The sequence below is a fragment of the Asterias rubens genome, chromosome 6 (genome assembly GCF_902459465.1).
Source record: "Asterias rubens chromosome 6, eAstRub1.3, whole genome shotgun sequence".
NCBI classification, from domain to species: Eukaryota; Metazoa; Echinodermata; class Asteroidea; order Forcipulatida; family Asteriidae; genus Asterias; species Asterias rubens.
Genome location: NC_047067.1, coordinates 19,403,671 through 19,427,506, shown reverse-complemented (window position 1 = coordinate 19,427,506; position 23,836 = coordinate 19,403,671). Strand labels below are relative to the sequence as shown.

Genomic DNA, 23,836 nt, shown 5'->3' with positions numbered 1-23,836 from the left:
CGTGGTATTAATTTTGTCCATGATGTGATGGTAATGGCTACCTCGAAGTTCCTTTTTCATGCCTCCATCTTGATCATGTTCTTCGTATCGAACAACAATAATGAATGCTAAATCATTTGGCGAATGAGAACCAAAAATGTTTTGTTCGTCCTGCCTCGGTATGGTAACATTGATATCCATGGGAGAAATTAAAGATGTCTGCACCACGATAAAGGTCAACAACTGGCTTCATGCGACAACCACCCCCCCCCCCCCCCCCCACAGAAAATGTCATTGTCAGTAACAGAATCACCCGCCGGAGTGTGGTTTACTGTGAATTATAATTTTGGCTACATGTTGGTACCATACCAACCTGTTTGGTACCATACCAACAGACAAGGCTCTCCATTATTATAGCAGTTTGCTTGTCCAGAAAGATCACGTGAGATGTTTCCACCAACCATGTGTTCGAATAAGAGGCGAACGTTAATTTGCGATAGCAGACTGTGATAGTAGGTGTGGTGGTGGTATGGTGAGGTATAGCGAGGTATAATTTTATGAGAGGTGGCTAGGAGTGTTTGGACAACAATATTATTCAGTTACCGAGTGACAAGAAAACTGCCGTTTGAAGACGATGAAAGGTAACTAATTTTAGAGTATACTGACACAATTTGTCCACTTACCAAAAGGAATATCTCATTTCAGTTAATTAGATACTGATTTTAAGGCATTGGACACCTTTGGTAATATTGTCACTTGGTGTATCTCAACATTTGCATAGAATAACAAACCTATGAAAATTTGAGCTTAATATTGGTCCGCGAAGTTGCGAGAGAATAATGGAAGAAAAAACACCCTTGTCGTACAAGGTGTGTGCTTTCAGATGCTTGAATTCGAGACCTCAGCTGAGGTCTCGAATTCAATTCAAATATTTTAGTGAGAAGTTATTTCTCTCTTAAAAACTACGTTGTTTCAGAGGTAGCCGTTTCTCACAACGTGCCTTTGGTATCATTACGAGTGAAAAAGTGGTCGCAGGACACGGAAATTTGTATGTTCACTTTCAGAGAATTTGGCCTACGTCAGTACGATAAACCTAATGGGATGTAAGTGTCTGAGTGTTTACATGTGGCATAATACTTCAGAAAGTGTGTATTATTTGTATTGACCTTTATAAGGTTGCATCAATTTGTTTTCTCATAATTCAAGTTTGATTTGTGTGGATGGGTGTGTCACAGTTTCAGGTATGTTCTCTATCGTTATCCGTATTATGAAGTCAATATCCAGTCTCTGTATTATTAGAGCTCTTACAAACCCAAAACATGACATGACTGAAAATGATTTTACACACATCTATCGTGCTTGATATGGGCGTGGTGGTTTAATACCACCCCCCCCCCCAATCTAATAAGAATTTTGGTATGGTGGACACAGGAGTATGCCTGTGATTTGTCCCCTATCACAGAAGTCGGGGAAGTACTGAGTGGACGGTGCTAACACACATCAGTGTATATATATTTTTTTTTTACCAAAATGAATATTCTTTATCCCCGGTGCAAATTTAACATCTATATTATTATACAAGAATACTTTTGTTGGTTTGGATGTCACGAAAAATATATTTACCAATATCCAATAGTATAAGTGTCAAAGTAATATTAGTAGTCCACTATTATCTCAAAGTGGCTTTTTGTATCCTCGATATTGAGCTTGGAATCTCATGAACTCTTGAGAGAATTTTTAAGGACGATACGAGAGGAAAATGTAGTGTTAAACTGATTGCTTTTGTCGTGCGGTTGTAGTTGTCTACCCCAACTAGGCCAGTCTTTAAAACACTGGTCTTTTAAAAAAGGGCTATAATTATAAGATTTCGATTTCGATATAATTATTATATTTAAAAGTAGTTACTATAATGTTTCTGTTACTAGCCTAAGCTTCAATTCCCTCAAACATTCTTTATTAAAGGTGTATAATATAAGTTTTCTTTGTTGTCATCCTATTGATGTTCTTGTAATATAACTGTACTGAACAAGATTAGAGGAAACATGTTCATTTATACATTATCTTTGCTGTTCTGTCATTTTTGTGTCGAAACTGTTGTCTTAAAAAAAATAACTTTTAGAAAAGGGTTTTAAAGACACTGGACACCTTTGGTAACTGTCAAAGACCAGTCTTTTCACTTGGTGTATCTCAACATACGCGAAAAAATAACAAACCTGTGAAAATTTGAACTCGTCGAAGTTGCGAGATAATAGTGTGGGAAAAACACCCTTGTTACACGTAGTTGTGTGCTTTCAGATACTTGATTTCGAGACCTAAAAATCTAATTCTGAGGTCTCGAATGGAAAAAATTGTCTTTCTCTGAACTACGTTACTTCAGATGGAGCCGTTTCTCACAATGTTTTATATTGTATGAATTTCTCTCCATTGATCGTTCCCAAGCAAGTTTTTTTATGCTAACAATTATTTTGCCTTTAAAGAAACACTTTGCCATGGATCGGTCGAGTTTGTCTTTGAAAAGCGTTTGTTACCGTTTAAATGCATTAGGTTCGAAAGATGTTTTAAAAGTAGAATACAGTGATCCACACAAACACGCCTCGAAATTGCACGATTTCCTTTTACCTCGTCGACGAACACGGTCGGCCGTTTATGAGAGTCGAGTCAAATGTTTGACTCCCATAAACGGCCAACCGTCGTAGCTCGCAAAGTAAAATGAAAACCACGCAATATCGAGGCAAAATAATTGTGTGGATCATTTTATTCTACTTTTAAAACATCTTTCCAACCATATGCATTTTATAACAAACGGTTATAAACGCTTTTTAAAGACCAACTCGTCCGATCCAAGGCAACGCGTTCCTTTAAACATTACATCCAAGCAGTGCTAAGAGTTACACACCTTACAAGCTTAACCCATTAGGTCTATGACCAGCCAGCTCTTCACCCTTTTCCATTGCTGTTTTAGTGCTCCTTGTAAAATAATATTCGATTTGTTTATTCCTCCGTTAAATTGTACTCTCTAATTGTAAAAGAGTGATAAACACCACTCTTACATTTCGATTTGTCCCTCTATGGCTCTTTAAAAAGATTGGCGGCTATTTCACTCCAGGACGACAGAGTGAAAAATCACTCAACAAGATGCAAACGTCAACCTTAAAGGCAGTGGACACTATTGGTAATTACTCAAAATAATAATTGGCATAAAACCCTTCTTGGTGACGAGTAATGGGGAGAGGTTGATGGTATAAAACATAGTGAGAAACGGCTCCCTCTGAAATGCCACAGTTTTCGAGTAAGAATTAATTTTCCACGAATTTGATTTCGATACCTCAGATTTAGAACTTGAGGTCTCGAAATCAACCATCTAAACGCACACAACTTCGCGTGACAAGGGTTATTTGTCTTTCATTATTATCTCGCAACTTCGATGACCGATAGAGCTCAAATTTTCACAGGTTTGTTATTTTATGCATATGTTGAGATACACCAAGTGAGAAGACTTGTCTTTGCTATTTACCAATTGTGTCCACTGCCTTTAAAAAGTGGACCACTCGAAAACAAAAGTTGTCCCTCATAATGGCTCTTCAAAAGAGTGATTTTCCCTCTTTAGATACTTTGATTTTTGATATTTTGGAAAGTGAATTTCAGTTGAGGTATGGAACGTCGTGACTTAATATCTAATTTCCAAACCACCACTTTTTCACATGAGATGTCACATCGCGGGTTATAACATTGATATTATATATACATGCAGCAATCTTCAAACTTGAGTATTTTTTTTCACTTCTTGATAACAATATAATGGGGGATTCTGGTTTTAACTCCTCGGGACATCACACGACTTAAATATCTACAAATTGAAGAGAGTGCCTTCATAATAAGGAGTTATTTTGACAAGTACGTCTATCATGTTTCTTGTGATTGACACGGACGGAGCGTGGGTGCTTATTAGTCGGTAATGACAGGACAAGAAAACCATTTCTGATCTTAGTTTGGTTCTTTCTTCGTAACTCGCGAACTTCAACAGGTATCCATTTACCCTTATCGAGCAGTAAGGGTAGGTATACATTTCTCAATGGGTCATTCTGGGGTCATTGCTAACGGGGTCTCAGTAAAAATTGTGACGTGATTTATTCTTGACTGTTGTCGACTTTGGAATAGGATATGTTTAAAATTTGCTTTTGGGTTTTTAGATCAAATTGACGGCGATAAACATGCCTATGCCAAAACAGTGCAACTCAGACACTGTTCAATATGATAGTGAGGAGAACACAGTGGTAGGCCTTTCGTCTTCTCTTTGTTTAATTCACGAATTCTCTTTTGTTCAAAAACGAAGACTAGATAACCAAAACTACGCTGGGGTTCGGAATGGACAAAAACAATCTTCGATGGTATAAAATCGGACGGTGTGACCGCTGACGTCACTCGAAAACTATAACATGATCCGCACACATATACCGCCGGGCAAAACCTTTGTGTTTTGGCAGCCTGCTCGAAAGTGTCTGCACTCTTACCACGTCTACGCGTCTTTTTGCCCGGCGAAACATGACGTATACAGTGTTTTGTCAACGGAAGGCAGTTTGAATGTAAACATAGGTCACATCGTCTTTACAAACAAATCATTATGTCCATATAATTTAGCATCTTCAAAAAGTCACACCCCCTGGCTGCCGCTTCCCAGGTGGTGTGATCCCTGGCTACACGGCAGGCAACGGTTGTATGGCTTCTGACTGGCACCCCGAACAAAGATATTGACAACTTAATAGGGACACCGCCAACTAGGGTAGAGCACCGGCACGTTAATCCGGTGGTTCGAATTCAACTCTAGTCAATTATTTATTCAACCCCAAAAATCATTTCAAAATTTACCCAGTCAGTTTCCCTTGTGGTTAATATTGGTTGATATTATTATTCAAATTATTTTAATTAGACAAAATCACATCCCATAGATTGGTTGCTTTTGTTTCCAAGAAATTCATTCACTATTTCTGAATATCAATGTATTGTATTCCATTATTACAGGATGGAGCTATTCGTTTTTTGATTTGCGGTGATGGCTCTCACAAAGTTTTCAGGTTGGCAAAAACTCGGGCAATGGCGTTTACAACAGAATAGTTTTATTTTAATTTTGCGAAAAACGGATGTCAACCGCCCTCTATTGTCCGTTTCTCGACATGCTTGATCCGTGCACTTTAGTCATGTCCGATTGATAACGTCCGGCAACCCGGTGACCGGGCCGATTTCAAGAACATAAAAGCTAGCTATTATTGCATTTATGTGGCATACTATCATGACTAAATATGTAAGATGATTTCGTCCTTCTGTTGCAAACATGGATGAAGCATGAAGTGAGATGACTACGCAGTGTCACTCACAGCCCTGGTAGGACGTCCGACCATGGATGAGGAAGCTGACTGGGCTAAAATTAAAAACACAGTGTTCTCGAGTACACTAAAGTGAATGGACTGAAGACCGTGTAGGTAGACATAAATTGCCCGATGTACGTTATTGATGTAAAACAAACTTCTTGAACTATGTAGACGAAGAATTGGGCATGTTGTTGGAACACTTCGACTAGAACAACAACAAGTTCGACAGTGTGATGCATTGCGATGCCGTTAGTTGGTAAGGAAAGGTTTTACTAATTAAGAATGATTAGAATGTTTTCAAGTTTGTATTATTTGCTGGGCCTGGTGTTAGCCAAATGAAAAGAGTGGGTGTGGGTGCGGTGTGGTTTTGACAATACCACAAGTCTAACAAACATGGCTAAGGTCGGTTGTGTAACGACTCCGTTAAGTACTTTGTTTTCTTATTGTCAATGATGGATATGAACAATTGGATATGAATTGGGTCTGGTGGTCGTAATGCATTCCAGTCTTTTACTGTTTGGGGGAAGTATATGAGTATTTTGAAGCAATCTTTGTTTGCAGAGTGTAGCCTAGGGGTAGGTGGTAGGCCTACGAATACGATGTGTAGGTCGGTAAACAGTGCTGGGATTTACAAAAAGGCCAAGGTTCTGTAATGATAATTTACACTACAGGAAGGCAGCAAAGTGGTAGCACGTGTGAATGGGGCATAACGGAGACTGAGAAGCTTGTTTCGTGAGTAGGAATTTGCAGAGTTTGGACTAGCTTCTGCTGAGTTTGAGTTATTGACACCTTCAAGGCCGGGATTTACAGCAATGTCACCAAAAATCACAATTTCCTTATGAAAAGTGGCTGGGGAGTTGTCATAGTAAGAAATAGGGCATTTCAGATATTTACGACCCTGGATGAGTCCTTGATGTGTCTTTGGCAGAATGCAAGCACCAGACACAATTGATTCTGATGGAACAAAGCTGACCACAGATGAGTCATACAGTACAATGGTCTAGCAAGCAGAGAGAGAATGAAAAGGATACCTCCATTGTCCCCAGATGGGCGAACAATGTCCATGGACTAGGTGGATGACTGCACAGGACTCAGCCACCTAAGTGTGTGTAAGCTTTATACACCAGAATTCTCAACTGAGACAGTGAAAAATTCCACAGAAAAACACTATTTTCACAATTCAGATGACTGGAGGATACACAGAAAAAGTCCTGTAGATTCCAGGTGTAGTAACAAATCCAGTTGTATAAAAAATTAAAACACAAATTGAGCACTATACTAAGAAATTAGCAAACTAGGGATGTGATGCAAAGCCTGCTTATTGCCAGGAAATCTTTGCCCTGTTCCGCAAGCTGCCCAGTATATAATGCTACATTCTAATGCTTTTCTTCATTTTCTTATTGATCTAATTAATCTTATTAATCTGGTTTAAAGGCAGTGGACACTATTGGTAATTGCTCAAAATAATTATTAGCATAAAACCTTTCTTTGTGACAAGTAATGTGGAGAGGTTGTTGGTATAAAACATTGTGACCTTTTGACCTCCCTTTATTGCAAGATCAAGGGAGACAAGATCCTGCAAAGGCGATCGAAAAACAAGTGTGGACGCAGATCGAGATCAGGGGCCGATTTCACAAAGATCTAAAATTGATCGTAACTGCAAATCAATCGCAGCTGCTTAGTAAAGTGTTATGTCACAATACAAATCACTATGGTGATACTGAAAATTTGTCTTGCGATGAATTTTATTGCTTTGTGAAATCAGCCCCAGATCCTGCAATTTAAGCTGCTCACATCCGGTGTGTCAGGTCAAGAAACTGTAAACAACGCTTTGCCTACCTGGGGTGTGGCCGGCGATTATCAATCACATCGCACAGTAACCTCTGCCTCAGCTGAATTGAACTATGCGAGATCAATGCGAGATCACACTCAAGTGTGAACACAGCACAAAAATACTTGATCTCGCTTTCGGGATCTGAGGAGGATCAAGTGTAAACGCGGTGATAGTGCAGTGTAGTGTTGTCAGGCCTTATGCCCCCTGGTCATTGCTTTTGTGCCTGTGAAATGCTCTGGTAGATATTTACAATTTCCTAATAGGGTGTTCTTGGAGAAAATGCCTTGGTGACCTTGCCCTAACAAAATCGAAATGTTCTTGGGATATTATGCAGCCAGTCAACAAACCAGGAAAACTGGGCGTAGCCCTTACCCTAACTTACATTTATAAAACACAGAGGCCAATTTCATAGAGCTGCTTAAAGCAGTGGACACTATTGGTAGTTACTCAAAATAATTGTTAGCATAAAACCTTTCTTGGTGACGAGTAGTGGGGAGAGGTTGATGGTATAAAACATTGTGAGAAACGGCTCCCTCTGAAGTGGCATAGTTTTAGAGAAAGAAGTAATTTTCCACAAATTTGATTCCGAGACCTCAGAATTAGATTTTGAGGTTCCGAAATCAAGCATTTGAAAGCACACAACTTCGTGTGACATCGGTGTTTTTTCTTTCATTATTAGGCCTATCTCACGACGACGTCGATCGATTGAGCTCAATTTTGTATGCATATTTTGAGATACCATCTGAGTAGACTGGTCTTTGACAATTACCAACAGTTGATTTACAACCACCGTTGCCATGGAGACCTTCCCCTTTGTTCACAAGCTGCTGTGGCATAGTATGCAGCCAGTCATGGAGACCCTGCCCTTCTTTGAGACCTTGCCCTTTTAAAAAGTGTACCGGTGTACAGGGGTGTTTGTTCACAAGGTGCTGTGGCATAATATGCAGCCCGTCATTTTACTGATGGTACACTGTTTTACAATTTCTATTCATGTGGTGGGCTTCCTGTATGACCCAACCATCGGAGTAAAAAAAAAAAACTATGTGCAATCCAATGCACTTTTATTTTGCCATTTTGTTTAAAGGATTTGGGTACTTTTTCAAAATGTCCATAGATTTAAACTTACAGGGTTTGAAGATAATGATAGTGGAAAGCTTCCCTTCAAATATTACTTACTGAGGTGCTGTAGTTTTTGAGAAATGAGTAAAACAATGTCATGAAAATATGTTTGTAAATTATTAAAATAATTTTCGTCTCATGAGACGAAAATTATTTTTATGACATTGTTTTACTCATTTCCCAAAAACTACAGCACATCCGCACGTAATATTTTCAGGGAAGCTTTCTACTATCTTTATCTTCAAACTGTGTAAGTTTAGTGTAAATCTGTGGACATTGTCTTTTCTGTCCTACAAAAGTTACATAGACCGACCCTTTAAAAGCCATTGGACACTTTCGCTAAACAGTATTATCCAAGGCCCACACTTAGTGATTCACAACTTATATTTAAAATACCAAACCTGTGAAAATTTAGGCTCAATCGGTCATCGGAGTCAGGAGCAAATAACGGGAAAACTCACCCTTGTTTCCGCACAATACGCCATGTCATGACATGTGTTTAAAATAAATCCATAATTCTCGCTTTCAAGAATTGATATTGTTTTAATGTTTTCTCAAAAAGTAAAGCATTTCATGGAATAACTATCTTTCACAATGACCTGTAAACCCTGTAAGTTATTTGTAAATCTGTGAACTTTTAATTTTGTTTCTGTTCCGAAAGTCTCCAATGGCTTTAGATAAGATAATTCAAAACATAATTCCAACAACTAAATAGAGTGTTTGTAGAAACAAACACTAGGTGTTCGGCTATTGTTGGGTCAGTGTTTGAATCAATGAAACAAATGTGTTGTTAATAGTTCGTCAAATTGCAAAGAAATCAAAACCAAACAGTTTTCTGGATGTGTTATAATCTTATGGAAAAAACATCAAAAAGTGTACATTTCAACCTAAAATTCTTTAAATAATGCCTTTTCAAAGCATTTTACAGGCTCTTCCAGTTTATAAAGGTCAAGAGAAGGTCACCAACATACCCATTTTTGTGAAGTACGTGAGGCCCTTTCATATGATGAATAGATTGTCAAAATAGCTTTTGTGGTTGTTGTTTTTTTGGTGTGTGTTTTGGGGTTTCCCTCTACCAGGGTTGCGCACCACATCTTAAACTCATATTTATATACTCCTTTTCTACAAAAGTATCTTCGGGTTTATGGTTCTTTCGACAAAGACGAATAAAGAACAAAAAACATGTTGCGTTACTAAGCGACCATTGTAATATTGACAAGCTGTATAGGGGACATGTCATCAGCGCAAACAACTTATTTGATTTCTTGTTTTAAGTGCTGCTCAAACATTGTATGAAGCGGCCGGGGTCAGATGCAATTGTGTCCGCCATGCAATACTGTCCGCTCCGGACACTTTTTTGCATATGCAATCGTGTCCAGGGCTATGCAAAAACCGTCTGGCGGACATGTACATGACTAATGTGCGCGCGTAAGCGAGCGTGCATGCACTGAACCTGCATACGAATAATATGCAGCATATTCACGTATTTTATGATTGCAGCGAATACCCAACGGCCGAACATTTCCCATGTCATTCATGACATGCACTTAGCTTTATAAAAAAATGGCGAACGTGTTCCATCCACCAAGGGCGTTTAATTTACTGCAAGGACGGTTTTGCATGGAGGCGGACACAACTGCATATGCAAATGCGTCCGGGATTTATAAAGAAAAACTTTACATGTAGTGGTTGTATATTTACAAACACTAATTGTTCGGTGTACACATCTTTTTTTAAATCAAAACTTAACCCCTTTAATCCTAACCCAATGTGTTTTATAAAATGGGTGGGATTCGAACCTACAAGGTTTGCACTGCTGGAGCAGATCTCTTACAAAACTTTGGAGCAAAAGCAAGAAGGACTCTTGGAAAGAATAACAATATGTTTAAAAATAGACGCAGAATTCGAGGACATGCCGTAAAACCATAAAACCATCTAAAACATGATATGGCGGCCATCTTAGACATGGTGGCCATCTTGAAAAAAATATAAAAAAAATTGAAAATAACAAATAACAAAAAGTCCGGACGAGCAGCATGTTTTTTATTTCACTTGGCCTTATTTCTTTATTTTAACTGTTTGTTTCTCACAGATAACTCATCTCCGGGGTCTTCTCCGACAAAAGGAAGAAAGAATGATTCAGGTTCAAAATTACAGCCTGTTACAGGCTTATTAAGATGCAGCAGGCTTGTGTGGTTTTTGATACTATTAGTCGTATTCATTGGTGGGGCAAACTTTTTATTCTACTGGCAGCAAGATGGTGAGGTAAGTGCTAGATTAACATATCAAAATTATTGTGACAGGCCGTCTTTTTTGCTTCTTTAAAATTTATGTTTTGGATAGTGTTGTAGATCTCGAGACCTGGTTTTGATCTCGAGACCATCTCTTTCGGTGTCACGGTCTCCTCCTCGTTCTCAGACTACAAATGTCTCGATCTCGGAAGTACTGGTCTCGGTTTGATGAGGAGGTCTCAGTCTTGGTCTTGGCTGGACTAAGAGGTCTCGACTAAAACATTGGTTTTGGATATGTACCGTACATGTTGGCCTAGAGTTTGGTTGGAAATTATTGTGAGTTTGAGTTGAATTAAATTGAACTTTGCTAGTTGCCTCAGAAGGCAACTAGATTGATAACTCTCTACAGACGCTTATGATTGATTTTGTGTTACTGTTTGATTCTACTCTTAAATATATCGTTTCGATCACAGGTTCAGACTGAGCTGGTAAAGATAGCTCCTGCAAGGGTTGCAGGAGGAGTAAACATCTTCAGCAAGCTCGCAGGGTCGCAAACATCAAATCCTACCCAAGTCGTTACCCATCGGGCCGTGACGTCACAGCAGCCAAACTTGACTACATCTCAAGCAACCCCCAAGACTTCGATGAGCGTTGATTTTAACAATCCTACCGACGCTGCGCATTCTTTTTTTACAGTCAAGCAAATAGACGCTTCGTTGCACTATACGTTGTGCGACAAACTGGAGCTTCATATTGAGGTGCGGGATCGTCACAACAAGCTGAAGACGTATGGCGGAGATTACTTCTGGGTAAGATGCTAACTATTAAGGGAATCAATGTGTGGTGAAGAGGTTTTCAACTAGTGGTTTAATCCCAATGAGGCCTGGGTCTTGATAATTCTACCGAGGCGGGTTTAAACCACTAGTTGAAAACCGATTCAACACACTTTGATTCCCATTCATAAATGCCTTTTCGGTCAAAAACCATCAACACTTTTGGTCAAAAAGTAAAATAAATGCAAAAATTATAATTGTTCAATGATTTCTTTCAACATAACACCCCTCCAGCTATGAAATGGTAAGGCCCTCTGCCGCCCTCGGGTAAACAACTCCTTATAAGGGAATGCTGTGCACGTCGAGCTAGCGCGTAATGTGGCACAACTGTTCTGGCCGTTGCTCTCGACCAATAGGAATGAAGAAACTGTCTTATAAGCACAGGTGCAAGCTCGCGTGTCACGCCCATGTTTCAACACTTTTTACTGGTCATAAACAAAGGTTTATATACACCATTGTGAAAGATTAATACACACCCAGGTGCAGGCTCTCCACCATCAGGAATAGCGAAACCGTTCTGAGGTATTTATGAACGTAAAATAATAATCAAACAGTAAATTTGGTTTTACCTATTAATACACTGATGTGTGTTAGCACTGTATACTCCGTACTTTCCCGAGCTCTGAGAAAAAAAATCACAGGCAAGTTAAAAACACAATTATTTTTGCAATAGCCTTCAGTATTTCTTTCTGTATCAAATAAATTTGTCTTTTGTTATTACTTGACATCTCTATTAACTGTTACCTCTCTTTTGTTTTCATCTCAAAGCGTGCGTGTATGGGCTACACAAAAATGGTTTGTTATTATTACTTAACTATACTACCAAGGCTTTTCTATAGCGCTCTTACAAAAATTATCACAGTGCTTTACACAACAACAAAAATGACAATACTAAGATAAACATACTGTACTGAACAAGGTTAATAGTCATATAAATAGGTTTTGAGAGCTTTTCTGAAGGTAGCTAATGACCGTAGGGTAATCGGTTCCATGAGGGTAGGCCTGGGCGACTATCGAAATTAACTACTCTATTAATCGCCGCAGGCACAATAAAGTAAAGTTCAACCTGAAAGGATTGAAGGATTGTGTCATCCATGTCTGAGGATGTTTTGTGTTCATTTTGTTGTTGTGAATAGTCGTGAGCCACACAATTGGTTCACCAAGCCGGTAGTCGCAACTATTTCTGTAGTAGTCTTGGCGGCACCATTAAACGCGAAGTTTGTCGCGACTCCATTAAGCAGTCAATAATCGCGAGCAACAGTCACCCTGGCTTACATGAGGGATTCTTGGTGTCATTACCAGAAATATTACATGTAATAAATGGGCAATTCCACACTAATGGACCTAAGGGATCACTTTGTAAGATAGGCATGTGAGAGCGAGCTTAAAGGAACTATTGTTACAGTCTTTTCCTTGACATTTTAAATCTGTTTATAATTGTTCCAAGGTCATTTGAAATGTGTTGCGTATGTAACAAAGACAGACAAATGGCCTGGAAAGTAAAGAAAGAATTCGAAAACAACTAGTTATAGTGTTTGTAGAAACAAACACTAGGTGTTCGGCTATTGTTGGGTCAGTGTTTGAATCAATGAAAAAAGTGTTGTTAATAGCTCGTCAAAACAAAACCGTTTTCTCGATGTGTAATCATTTTATGGTAAAGCATAAAAAGGTCAAGAGAAGGTCACCAACATACCCATGTTTGTGAAGTACGTGAGGCCCTTTCATATGATGTGTAGGTAAATTAATAATTTTGCTTGTTACATAAAATAAAATTGAAGAGGATGCCTGAATTGACTAATACTATCGGAGTTGGACGAGGTGTAGACTTGATTCAAGTCTTAGATTGTGGTTATTCTTCTGCATCCCAGGCACAAAAAACGCCCTACATTATTAGCGATCAGGCGGGCCCTAACTCGCAATCTCAATTTGCAACGTGTGCATACGGAGCTCCAGGAGTGCCATCCGACATATCGAGTTACCGACATACGTTATCTCTTCAAGACGACTTATTTCGTGGAATCAATCGTTACTTACCGACATATTATTTTGCTAAGTCAACTTATTCAAAACAATCAGTTGACTTAACAACATAATTTATCTCACCAAGTCGACTTAGATAAAATGGTAAGTCGACTTACTGACATAATTTATCTCACCAAGTCGACTTACAGTAACTAATTAAGAAGTTTACTTATACACAACCTGCACACGTTGCAACGTGTGTTTATTGAGATTGCGAGTTAGGGCCCGCGTGATCGCTAATAATGTGGGGGCGTTTTTCGTGCCTGGGATGCAGAAGTATAACCACAATCTAAGACTTGAATCAAGTTTAATCACAAACAATGGAACCCCCATGAGCGGGCTAAGCACGGGCTAATCATACTAATATTCTGGTAGCACCATGTAATGCTTTACTGCCGATTTGCTGCCGATCGGACCGGGAACACCGGGGCGAAATCCTTCTCTATTCGATAAGTACACTGGGTTTCTTTTATACGCGTTACACAACACATGGGACCAACGGCTTTACGTCCCATCCGAAGGACGAAGCAATGGAATTAAGTGACATCATAATTTTGTAAAGTTAAGAAAACTCCTTAACATCTTTTGACCCAGAGGTGCTCGGTCCAAGTTGTCAAACATAATGATAATGAAGTAAATTTAATCACAAACAATAGAACCCCCATGAGCGGGCTAAGCACGGGCTAATCATACTAATATTTTGTAACCGTTGGAACCTACTTTATATCTTTGCCTGGTCAAACATCATTTAAAGGGGCATTACAGTATTACATTTAGTTTTAGCCCGCAAACGTAAAGTTAAAAAGCAATATAAAGGAAATAGAGTGCTCTCATAATGGTGTACAAGGTTTGATACACACACATCTCAACGCGTGTTCGGGCTGTTAAGTCAACTTCTTAGTTTCTGTAAGTCGACTTGGTGAGATAAATTATGTCAGTTAGTCGACTAATCATTTTATCTAAGTCGACTTGGTGAGATGGATTATGTCAGTAAGTCGATTTACCATTTTATATAAGTCGACTTGGTGAGATAAATTATGTTGTTAAGTCAACTGATTGTTTTGAATAAGTCGACTTAGCAAGATAAAATATGTCGGTAAGTTAACTTATTCCACAAAATAAGTCGTCTTGATGAGATAAATTATGTGGGATGGCACTCCTGGACCTCCGTAGGTGACCTTTTGCCAGTCAAAACTTTTCATTGGAAAATCACGCCATGTGCACGCACATTTCACTGGCGTATAATGTGTAAACAAGTCTGAACAAGCTATAGTAGTCGCGATGCTGCGTTAGGCATAAACTAAATTTCTTAATTTTGGCTGGCAACTACATCCCTAAGGATCTGTAGAATTGATGTATCTGGACAACATTGGGCAATACATTTATTTTAGTATAACTTCTATCAAATGATAACCAAAATGTCTGTCCTTGTTACGTACATGTATGTATAAATCTTGAAGACTTATCCTTCCAGTTTCTTAAATACTTATCCATTTACAGTGTACCTTCTTTTTTGTTTACCACAATCCACATGTGCTTCTGAATGTAGCTACATGTACACCGACAAAAATACATTCAATACTTCATGTTGTTACTACTACATGTACATGTATCCAAAGTAACTCTCCCGTATCACACTTTTGTGCCCTTTAGTCTGGAATTACCAATTTAATAAAAAACATTAATCTACACCTGTGGATGTGTGTCTTAAATAACTACTGATAATTATAGTCTGTGGGAATTGGGTTTTCAATGATTTGCTGGCAACATTTTCTTTTGTTTTCTGCAACATATCGTAACAGATGTTTGTAATAACTCGAATTCCTTTACGTATCTGCAGTTTCATTGATTTTTGGTAATGGCTGGCTCTAGACAGCTGTCACATGGAAGTACTGTTTTTTGAAATTGATTAAAGAGGAGCTCCAATGTGAAATGGAGCTTTTGTAGTGGATGCACTATTTCCTAAAGTGCAGGAAAATTTACATTCAAAGTCACCAATAAACAATAAATATGATAAATGCAGCCCCTTTCAAACTTAATCATAGTGTAATGTCAAACACGGTGATAACAAATAAACAATCCACGCTCGTAAATTTTGTAGCAAGGGACCCTGGCTACATTTTGGCCGTGTGAAAAGGGCTTTTGATAAATATTTTGGCAACCCTGTTAAAGCTTGGTGGTCTAGTGTGCCAAGCATCTGCAAAGGTCATGGGTTGGAATCCAACCTGAGGTGGACTTGTGCTCAACACTCAATCAGTGTACATGTATGAGTGAACCTCAATAGTCATTTTTAAAACCTGTTAACCTGTCAAACCTGACATCTGCTCTACAGTTGATTGACAAAGGTCTTGGGTTCAAATCCCACACAAGTAATATGCCTGTGATTTTATTGCACAGAACTCGAGGAAAGTGTTCAGTGCAATACATACATCATGTAAGGATAAAACCAAATAATAATTTGTATCCTGATGCAAATTTTACATCTATTTTACCATCTTCCTGTTTAAGGTGAAGATATTTAGCAACGATCTGGACGCCAGTCAAGCAGCAGACACAATCACCGACCACCAAAACGGCACCTACACGGCAGAGTTTGTCCTGCACTGGACAGGCAATGTCCACATGAAGGTTGTTCTGATTAAGTCCAGCGAGTACGTGGCTCTGCTCAGGCACCACCGCGAGATCGGTCCGGCCCGGTTTGCCTACGACGGCATGTTCATTCTCGGAAACCAAAAAGAGTTAATGCCGTGTCACATCACGAAAGACATGTACCTCGGATCTCTGGAGTCTCAGCGATCCCGGGGGTTCTGCGATTTCTCGGACCGTGCCCTCGGCTATCCGTGGTTCTGTCTCAAGCCGAAAACTTTGCCGTGTAGTGCCTGGGCACAGCACATGGGGGTTCTTCCGCGTGGTCACCAGTATAGTAGCGTCTTGGCGAAGCAGGAGAACGCATCGGTTCAACACAGGTAAGATGTGATTGGGATTTTCCGAGTTGATTTCAGACGGGGGTTTTTTTTTTGGGGGGGGGGGATATTGTGTACATAAAGCACTCGCTCCTCACCACTGAGGGCCTGGCTCGATTCCCGGCTAGAGTTATGTGAGTAGAGGTAGTACAAATTATAATGCTAGGTTGTTTTTATAGCGCTTTATCACACCCCCAGGGGTGTGTCAAAGCGCTTAGTATTTTGTCCTTGGGTATCATCCACTTTGAGTCTGGCAGGTAGAGCAACAGCGGACGAGCCTCTTATTATAGGAAAGGATAATACACAAATTGAAAATTATTCATATAGACTATATAAAATAATATGTATGTACAAAGTTAACAATTATAATAGAAAACATCGTGGGAAAAAAATTGAAGCAAAAATTTAGAAATATAAGAAATTAAAATTGGGAACAGAAACAAAAAATATGACTGACTGAAAAAAAAAGTATTACAAATATATATTAAAAAATATGTATTAAATATTTACAAAAAATGTATTACAAATATATATTAAAAAGCCTGCCTACATTAAAAAAGAACAAAACAATAACGATAAAACGAAAATAAATTGAAATTAAATAAAAGATATATATTATATAACAGTGAAGGCAAAAATAACAAAGGAAATTATGCAAAACTGATAAAAATGCAGTGTACAGCACCTTCCCAGCTATTAACAAAGCAATATTATGGTCAATTGCTTGCTCAAGGGCACAAGTTTGATGAGCAGGATTTAAACCCACACTCCGCTGCTTACATTAGGTCCAACGAACCAGACCGCTCGGCCTCGACACGCTATATTATTATGTGAAATTAAAATGCACAAAGCACTTGTGAAAAGCGAAAATGCCAAAAGATTAGAATAGCTGGGTTTTTTTTCAACAAAAATTTACACTACCAATAAAATTGCCTTGGCTCTCGTGCTTAAAATACATAAAATATGATAAATTGTACATCAAGAATTACATAATTTTAATACATAGTTAAAGGCAGTGGACACTATTGGTAATTTCTCAAAATAACTATTAGCATAAAACCTTACTTGGTAATGAGTAATGGGGAGAGGTTGATGAGAAACGGCTCCCTCTGAAGTAACGTAGTTTTCAAGATTTTTCGAGTAATTTTCCACGAATTTGATTTCAAGACCTCAGAATTAGAATTTGAGGTCTTCGTGTGACAAGGGTGTTTTTTCTTTCATTATTATCTTGCATTTGGACGACCGAGCGAGCTAAAATTTTCACAGGTTTGTTTTTTTATGCATATGTTGAGATATACGTTTGACTTGAAAGCTGAAGTCAAGCGTGATATTGAAACTCCGGGGGCGTGATTAAATGAATTTGGAGCACAATGCGCTTTCCTACTGCAGACAAAAGCGCCAAAACCTCCTTTGTTATCATATCACAAAAACCTTATTTCTAATCATGTTTTTTTTTTTTTTTTTTCAGGTTTGCAAACATCAGACAGACTGGAGCAATAGCAATACAAGTAGTTTCCATTGGTAGGTTTCAAGCTATTTGTCATGCATCCTAGAATTCTCATTCCAGTCGAGCGGTGACTGCCAGCAATTATCTTGTTAGCAAAAATCAGTTCTGTAATGGAGATCTGTACAAGGAAGTAACCAGCTTTTGAATGCAGCATACATGTACATATGTATACAACATGCGCATGTGTGTAGTGCATGCACTATGACAACATGTCTACATGTAAATGTATCTCTATTTATGTAGATATAATTTTTCTGCGTTTAAAGGCAGTGGACACTATTGGTAATTACTCAATATTATTATTATTGGCATAAAACCTTACTTAGTAACGAGCAATGCAGAACTGTTAGTGGTATAAAACATTGTGAGAAACGGTAGTTTTCAGTAAAGAAGTAATTTTCCTGGAATTTGATTTTGAGACCTGAGAAAGATGTTATTTGCCTGGAATTTGATTTTGAGACCTCAGTTTTCTAATCTGAGGTCTCGAAATCAAATTCGTGGAAAATTACTTCTTTCTCGAAAACTATGTCACTTCAACCTCTCCCCATTACTCATCACCAAGTAGGGTTTTATGCTAATAATTATTTTGAATAATTACCAAAAGTGTCCACTGCCTTTAAGCCGAGAGTCAGAAAGTACAAGAAAAACGGGCCAGTCCGGCTGACCTCGTATTAAAGAGTTGACTGCTCATTGTATTCAGTTTTACACATTAAATTCACCCAAATGTACTTCATTTTGTGTGCAGGGAACACGTCTGAGATGAGCACCTGTACTGCCCCTCTCCAACCATGTACCCAGGGAATTGCCCCTCGCCCTCCTTCGTCAGTTGCCGGTTTTTACTTCCGGAAGGAGTGGCACTCCCTCACTTGCCAACTGAAACCTTTCGTGACAGAAGCTGCCTTAAACTGCCTGAGAGATCACCGATTATATTTCTTCGGCGACTCCACAATCCGCCAGTGGTTCGAATATCTGTCCGTTCGATTAGGCCAGAGCATGCAGGAGAAACACATGCAGACTAGTCAACACTGCGGACCGCGCTTTGCTGAGGATAAATCCAGCAACCTAACTATTTTCTACCGGCATCACGGCTATCCCATCCGCGCCACTTGGACAAACGTTCAGGATATTAAGTACACGGCGCACGAAATTGATGGCTTGCAGGCCGGGCCGAACACTGCCGTTTTTTTGACGTTCTGGGCTCATTTTACGCCGACTACTATTGAGTTTTACCTTGAACGATGGAAGGCAGTTAAGGAGGCGATCAGGAGACTGCGAAAGCGAGACCCGAACACCCCGGTCTTTATTAAATCTGCCAACACAAGGGAGCAACAGGGTATGGACATGAGTAACTGGTACGCCATGGAGCTAGATAAAGTGATGCGAGAGGATTTGATAAACGAACCCGGCGTGACGATCATTGATGTGTGGGATATGACCCTAAGCCACTCATCTGGGTATCGCATTCACCCGGTTGAAGCCATCATCTCACAAGAAATTAAAGTTGCTCTTAACTTTCTGTGCCCAATGACAGTGGCATAGTCAGTGGCATTGCGAGGAGGGAGCCACCACCCCTTGGAACCCTAGCCCCCCCCCCCCCCTCGTCTTGTCCTTCTAGTCCCCTGCATCGTACACGATGAGTTATCATATGCCTACACAATAAGTTTGGATTTGTTGTCATGTACATACATGATAAGATGTTTATTTTTTTATTCATGTGTCGGCAATGTAGTGACTTCTCTGGTAGTAATAGAAAGCACTTTTAATAATACATTTGTAATAATAATAGCAAGTTCTTAATAATAATATTTCACAATAACCCGCTCAATGAGCTTTACAACTCTTAATGTTTCAGTGCTGCTTTAAGGTAATTTTTTTAACATAAATTTGAATCTTTGTTTTAAGTCAGAGTATAGCTTTGGATTTTGGAACCGTTTCCGCGCGGTAACTTAAGTTCATGTGGTGCCGGGATGTGTAACATCCAAAACTTTTTCTATTGCAGCTATCAAGCCTCATTACTGACAGGTACCAAAATATCTTCACACATCTCTCCTATTCTACACAATCTCTATTGGTTACCCATTCATTTCAGAATTCAATACAAGATCATCCTTCTGACATTCAAGGCTATCCATGGACTAGCCCCTACCTACATACAGAGCATGCTTCAGCCCCGTAGTGTCAGGCCGGGTCTGAGGTCATCAGGCAGCATGCTCTATGTTGAGGCCTGACATCCTTCTGACATTCAAGGCTCTCCATGGACTAGCCCCTACCTACATACAGAGCATGCTTCAGCCCCGTAGTGTCAGGCCGGGTCTGAGGTCATCAGGCAGCATGCTCTATAATGAGGCCTGACATCCTTCTGACCTTCAAGGCTCTCCATGGACAAGCCCCTACCTACATACAGAGCATGATTCAGCCTCGTAGTGTCAGGCCGGGTCTGAGGTCATCGGCCAGCATGCTCTATGTTGAGGCCTGACATCCTTCTGACATTCAAGGCTCTCCATGGACTAGCCCCTACCTACATACAGAGCATGCTTCAGCCCCGTAGTGTCAGGCCGGGTCTGAGGTCATCAGGCAGCATGCTCTATGTTCCTCTGACCCGTTTATCCAGCTATGGGGATAGGGCCTTTAGTAACAGTTCACCAGCGCCTCTGGAACTCTCTGCCTCAACATCTCAAGGACACACATGACATCTCAAAACCCATCTCTTTACATTAGCCTATAAAGATATCAAGTGAAATTTTCTTCTTGTGCTTGACCAGCGCCTTTGAATGTCACACAGATAAAGTGCGCTTTACAAATGCTGTGTTAGTATTATTATTATGTGACGGTAACTTGAATGTGCAGTTTTACAAAATCTGTGTATTCAGAAAAGAAATGCCTGATCAAGCTGAATTCTTGCATTGAACATTGGCAGACAATTGAACCTCAACATGAAGAGGACACAAACATTAAATCAATCGTTTATAAAATTTATTTAAAAAATTCATATCTCCTGAACCAAATGTTGGATTATTACAATCTAGATCATCGGAAAGATCTTCAAACACTGAACAAACATTAAACACATGTGACCCCAGTTTGACCTTGCTCTCCTGGGTTAAGTCTGAAGTGATGTCACACAAACTGAATGTTGAGTTTATTGTTGTTCTAAGTCACAGTAATCTCTAGCCATATGGGAACATGTAACCCATATGTGTACCTGTTACCCAAATTGGTATCTGTTAACCCATATCGGTATCTGTTAACCCGTATGGGTCTTTGAAAATTTGTAGCCACCATTGCCTGAAAGGTGTTTATAACAACCAAGTCATCTCACCACAAGAGGACACAAATTTTAAATTGACCACATATTTGTACCTGTATTCCCATATGGGCATGTATTCCCCGTACGGGTACCTGTAACCCAATTGGGTACCTGTAACCCAAACGGGTACCAATAATCAAATGGGTACCTGTAATCAAATGGGTACCTGTAACCCAAATAGGTACCTGTAACCCAAATAGGTACCTGTAACCCAAATGGGTACCTGTAACCCAAATGGGTACCTGTAACCCAAATGGGTACCTGTAACCCAAATGGGTACCAATAATCAAATGGGTACCTGTAACCCAACTAGGTACCTGTAATCAAATGGGTACCTGTAACCCAAATAGGTACCTGTAACCCAAATAGGTACCTGTAACCCAAATGGGTACCTGTAACCCAAATGGGTACCTGTAACCCAAATGGGTACCTGTAACCCAAATGGGTACCAATAATCAAATGGGTACCTGTAACCCAACTAGGTACCTGTAATCAAATGGGTACCTGTAACCCAAATAGGTACCTGTAACCCAAATAGGTACCTGTAACCCAAAAGGGTATCCATTAACCCATATGGGTTACACTCTTTGAAGATTGTTATCCACCATTGCCATAGAGTTGTTTCTAATGACCAAACATCTCACCACAAGCGGACACAAACTTTCAAATGACAGCACATCAATCTTTTATAATATTTGTACCTGTTATCCCATATGGGTACATGTTCCCAGTATGGGTACCTGTAACCCAAATGGGTATCCATTAACCCATATGGGTTACACTCTTTGAAGATTTTTATCCACCATTGCCAGAGAGTTGTTTCTAATGACCAAACATCTCACCACAAGAGAACACAAACTTTCAAATGACAGCACATCAATCTTTAATAATATTTGTACCTGCTATCCCATACGGGTACATGTTCCCCATATGGGTACATGTTCCCTGTATGGGTACCTGTAACCCATGGGTATCTGTTAACCCACATGGGTCATACTTTTGAAGATTTTTAGCCATCATTGCCAGAGAGTTGTTTCTAATGACCAAACATCTCACCACAAGAGGACACAAACTTTCAAATGACAGCACATCAATCTTTAACTAGACATTAGGTGTTTGTGAACAAACACAAAGCTGTTCCGTGTTCTTTTGCTTTGATTATGTGTTAAAATTACCAAGGAGTCTATAACTGAAAAAAAGTTTGAAAAATACTGTACAGTGTCTTGAGTTACGGTGCCACTTCATGGGGTCACGGTAACCTAAGGCTAATCTCTAACGCCCAAGGAGTCTGTAACTGAAAAAAATTAGAAAATCGGTTGTGTAGTTCTTGAGATATGGTGCCACTTCTGGTTGACCCGGAAGTAGAGGTCAACTTGGGGTCATGGATTTTCAAAGTTTATTTTTAATGCCTTAGGAGGATAAAACTGAACAAACAGGATTGAAAATCGGTTGTATAGTACTTGGCGTATGGTCCCACTTCCGGTTCACCCGGACGTAGAGGCCAACATGGGGTCACGGGTTTTCACAGTCAATATTAATGTCAAGGAGTCTGTAAGTGAAAACAAAATAATTGAAAATCGGTTGAGTAGTTCTTGAGATATGGTCCCACTTCCGGTTGACCCGGAAGTAGAGGTCAAATTGAGGTCACGGTTTTTCCAAGTTTTTCTCCTGTCCCCAAGGAGTCTTATAACTACAAACAGTCGACATTATTAAAGAAGAATGTCGTCTTCCTGTGATAATTTATCTCTGAATGTCGACATCATAAAAGTAGGATGTCGTCTTCCTGTGATAATTTATCTCGGGATGTCGACATCCTAAAAGTAGGATGTCGTCTTGCTGTGATAATTTATCTCGGTATGTCGACATCCTAAACGTCAGTTGTCATCTTCCTGTGATAATTTATCTCGGGAAGTCGACAGTCTAAAAGAAGAATGTCGTCTTCCTGTGATAATTTATCTCGGAATGTCGATATCCCAAAAGTAGGATGTCGTCTTGCTGTGATAATTTATCTCGGGAAGTCAACATCCTAAAATTAGGATGTCGTCTTCCTGTGATAATTTATCTCGGGAAGTCGACATCCCGAAAGTAGGTTTTTTGTTGTTGAAATGATTTTACTTGTATACGTTTTGTTAACTAGTATTACATTTCCAACAATATTTCTAATATTCATGGTCATGAACTACATTAAACTAAAATAATGGACGGACAAAAATGTCCCACGTAAAACTCCATACGGTTTGGAACATAATGGTCCCGCAAGTTTAAATACGCGCGAGACTTGCTTAGTCTACACAGAAGGTAATAATTATCGTTTCATGATTTTGCTACCATTGTCACTAAATATGAACTGCTAACGCCTATAACTATTAAGTAGGGTTGAAATGTAGTATTAGATGCCTTAAGGGGGTTTTTGACGACGACGTCGATGTCGTCAAAAACCCCATCTAATTACGCACGTTCGTTTTAACGAAAACCCATGCACAGAGCATCCATGCACAGAGTAATTGGTCCAGAACGCGGTTAGAAAAACAAGGACAAATTTAACGCACGTTCTAACGAAAATCCCAAACCTCCGTACTTTGTGCGTGTACAGAGTAACGTGTCCAGAACGCGGGTAGGAAACAAAATAGTATAGACTCCTCTCAAGAAGTCAACAACTCATTGAGGTACATACT

At 39.4% G+C, this 23,836-nt stretch overlaps 1 protein-coding gene across 3 annotated transcripts; it reads left to right on the top strand.

Annotated features, from left to right (window-relative positions):
• Positions 1–267: 267 nt before the first annotated feature.
• Positions 268–22,331, top strand: LOC117291848 (NXPE family member 3-like). 3 transcript variants are annotated; one of them, XR_004519210.1, is made up of 7 exons: positions 5,185–5,601; positions 10,391–10,563; positions 11,003–11,338; positions 15,893–16,350; positions 17,816–17,868; positions 18,600–20,172; positions 20,421–22,331. XR_004519210.1 is itself a non-coding variant. In XM_033773781.1 (6 exons), the coding sequence occupies exons 1-6, from the start codon at positions 614–616 to the stop codon at positions 19,391–19,393; spliced, it is 1,821 nt and encodes a 606-aa protein (XP_033629672.1). In that variant the 5' UTR covers positions 268–613; the 3' UTR covers positions 19,394–22,331. The 3 variants fall into 3 exon arrangements, 2 of the variants coding, with proteins under 2 accessions (XP_033629672.1, XP_033629671.1); XM_033773781.1 differs by lacking the exon at positions 5,185–5,601 and adding an exon at positions 268–620 and having other exon boundaries at positions 18,600–22,331; XM_033773780.1 differs by having other exon boundaries at positions 18,600–22,331.
• The last annotated feature ends 1,505 nt before the right edge of the window (positions 22,332–23,836 follow it).

Bases quoted from the DNA above. Each gene is read 5' to 3' on its own strand.
- LOC117291848 (XM_033773780.1), top strand. The intron at 11,339-15,892 runs GTAAGATGCTAA...TTCCTGTTTAAG, and splicing joins ATGGCGGAGATTACTTCTGG to GTGAAGATATTTAGCAACGA. The intron at 16,351-17,815 runs GTAAGATGTGAT...TTTTTTTTTCAG, and splicing joins AACGCATCGGTTCAACACAG to GTTTGCAAACATCAGACAGA.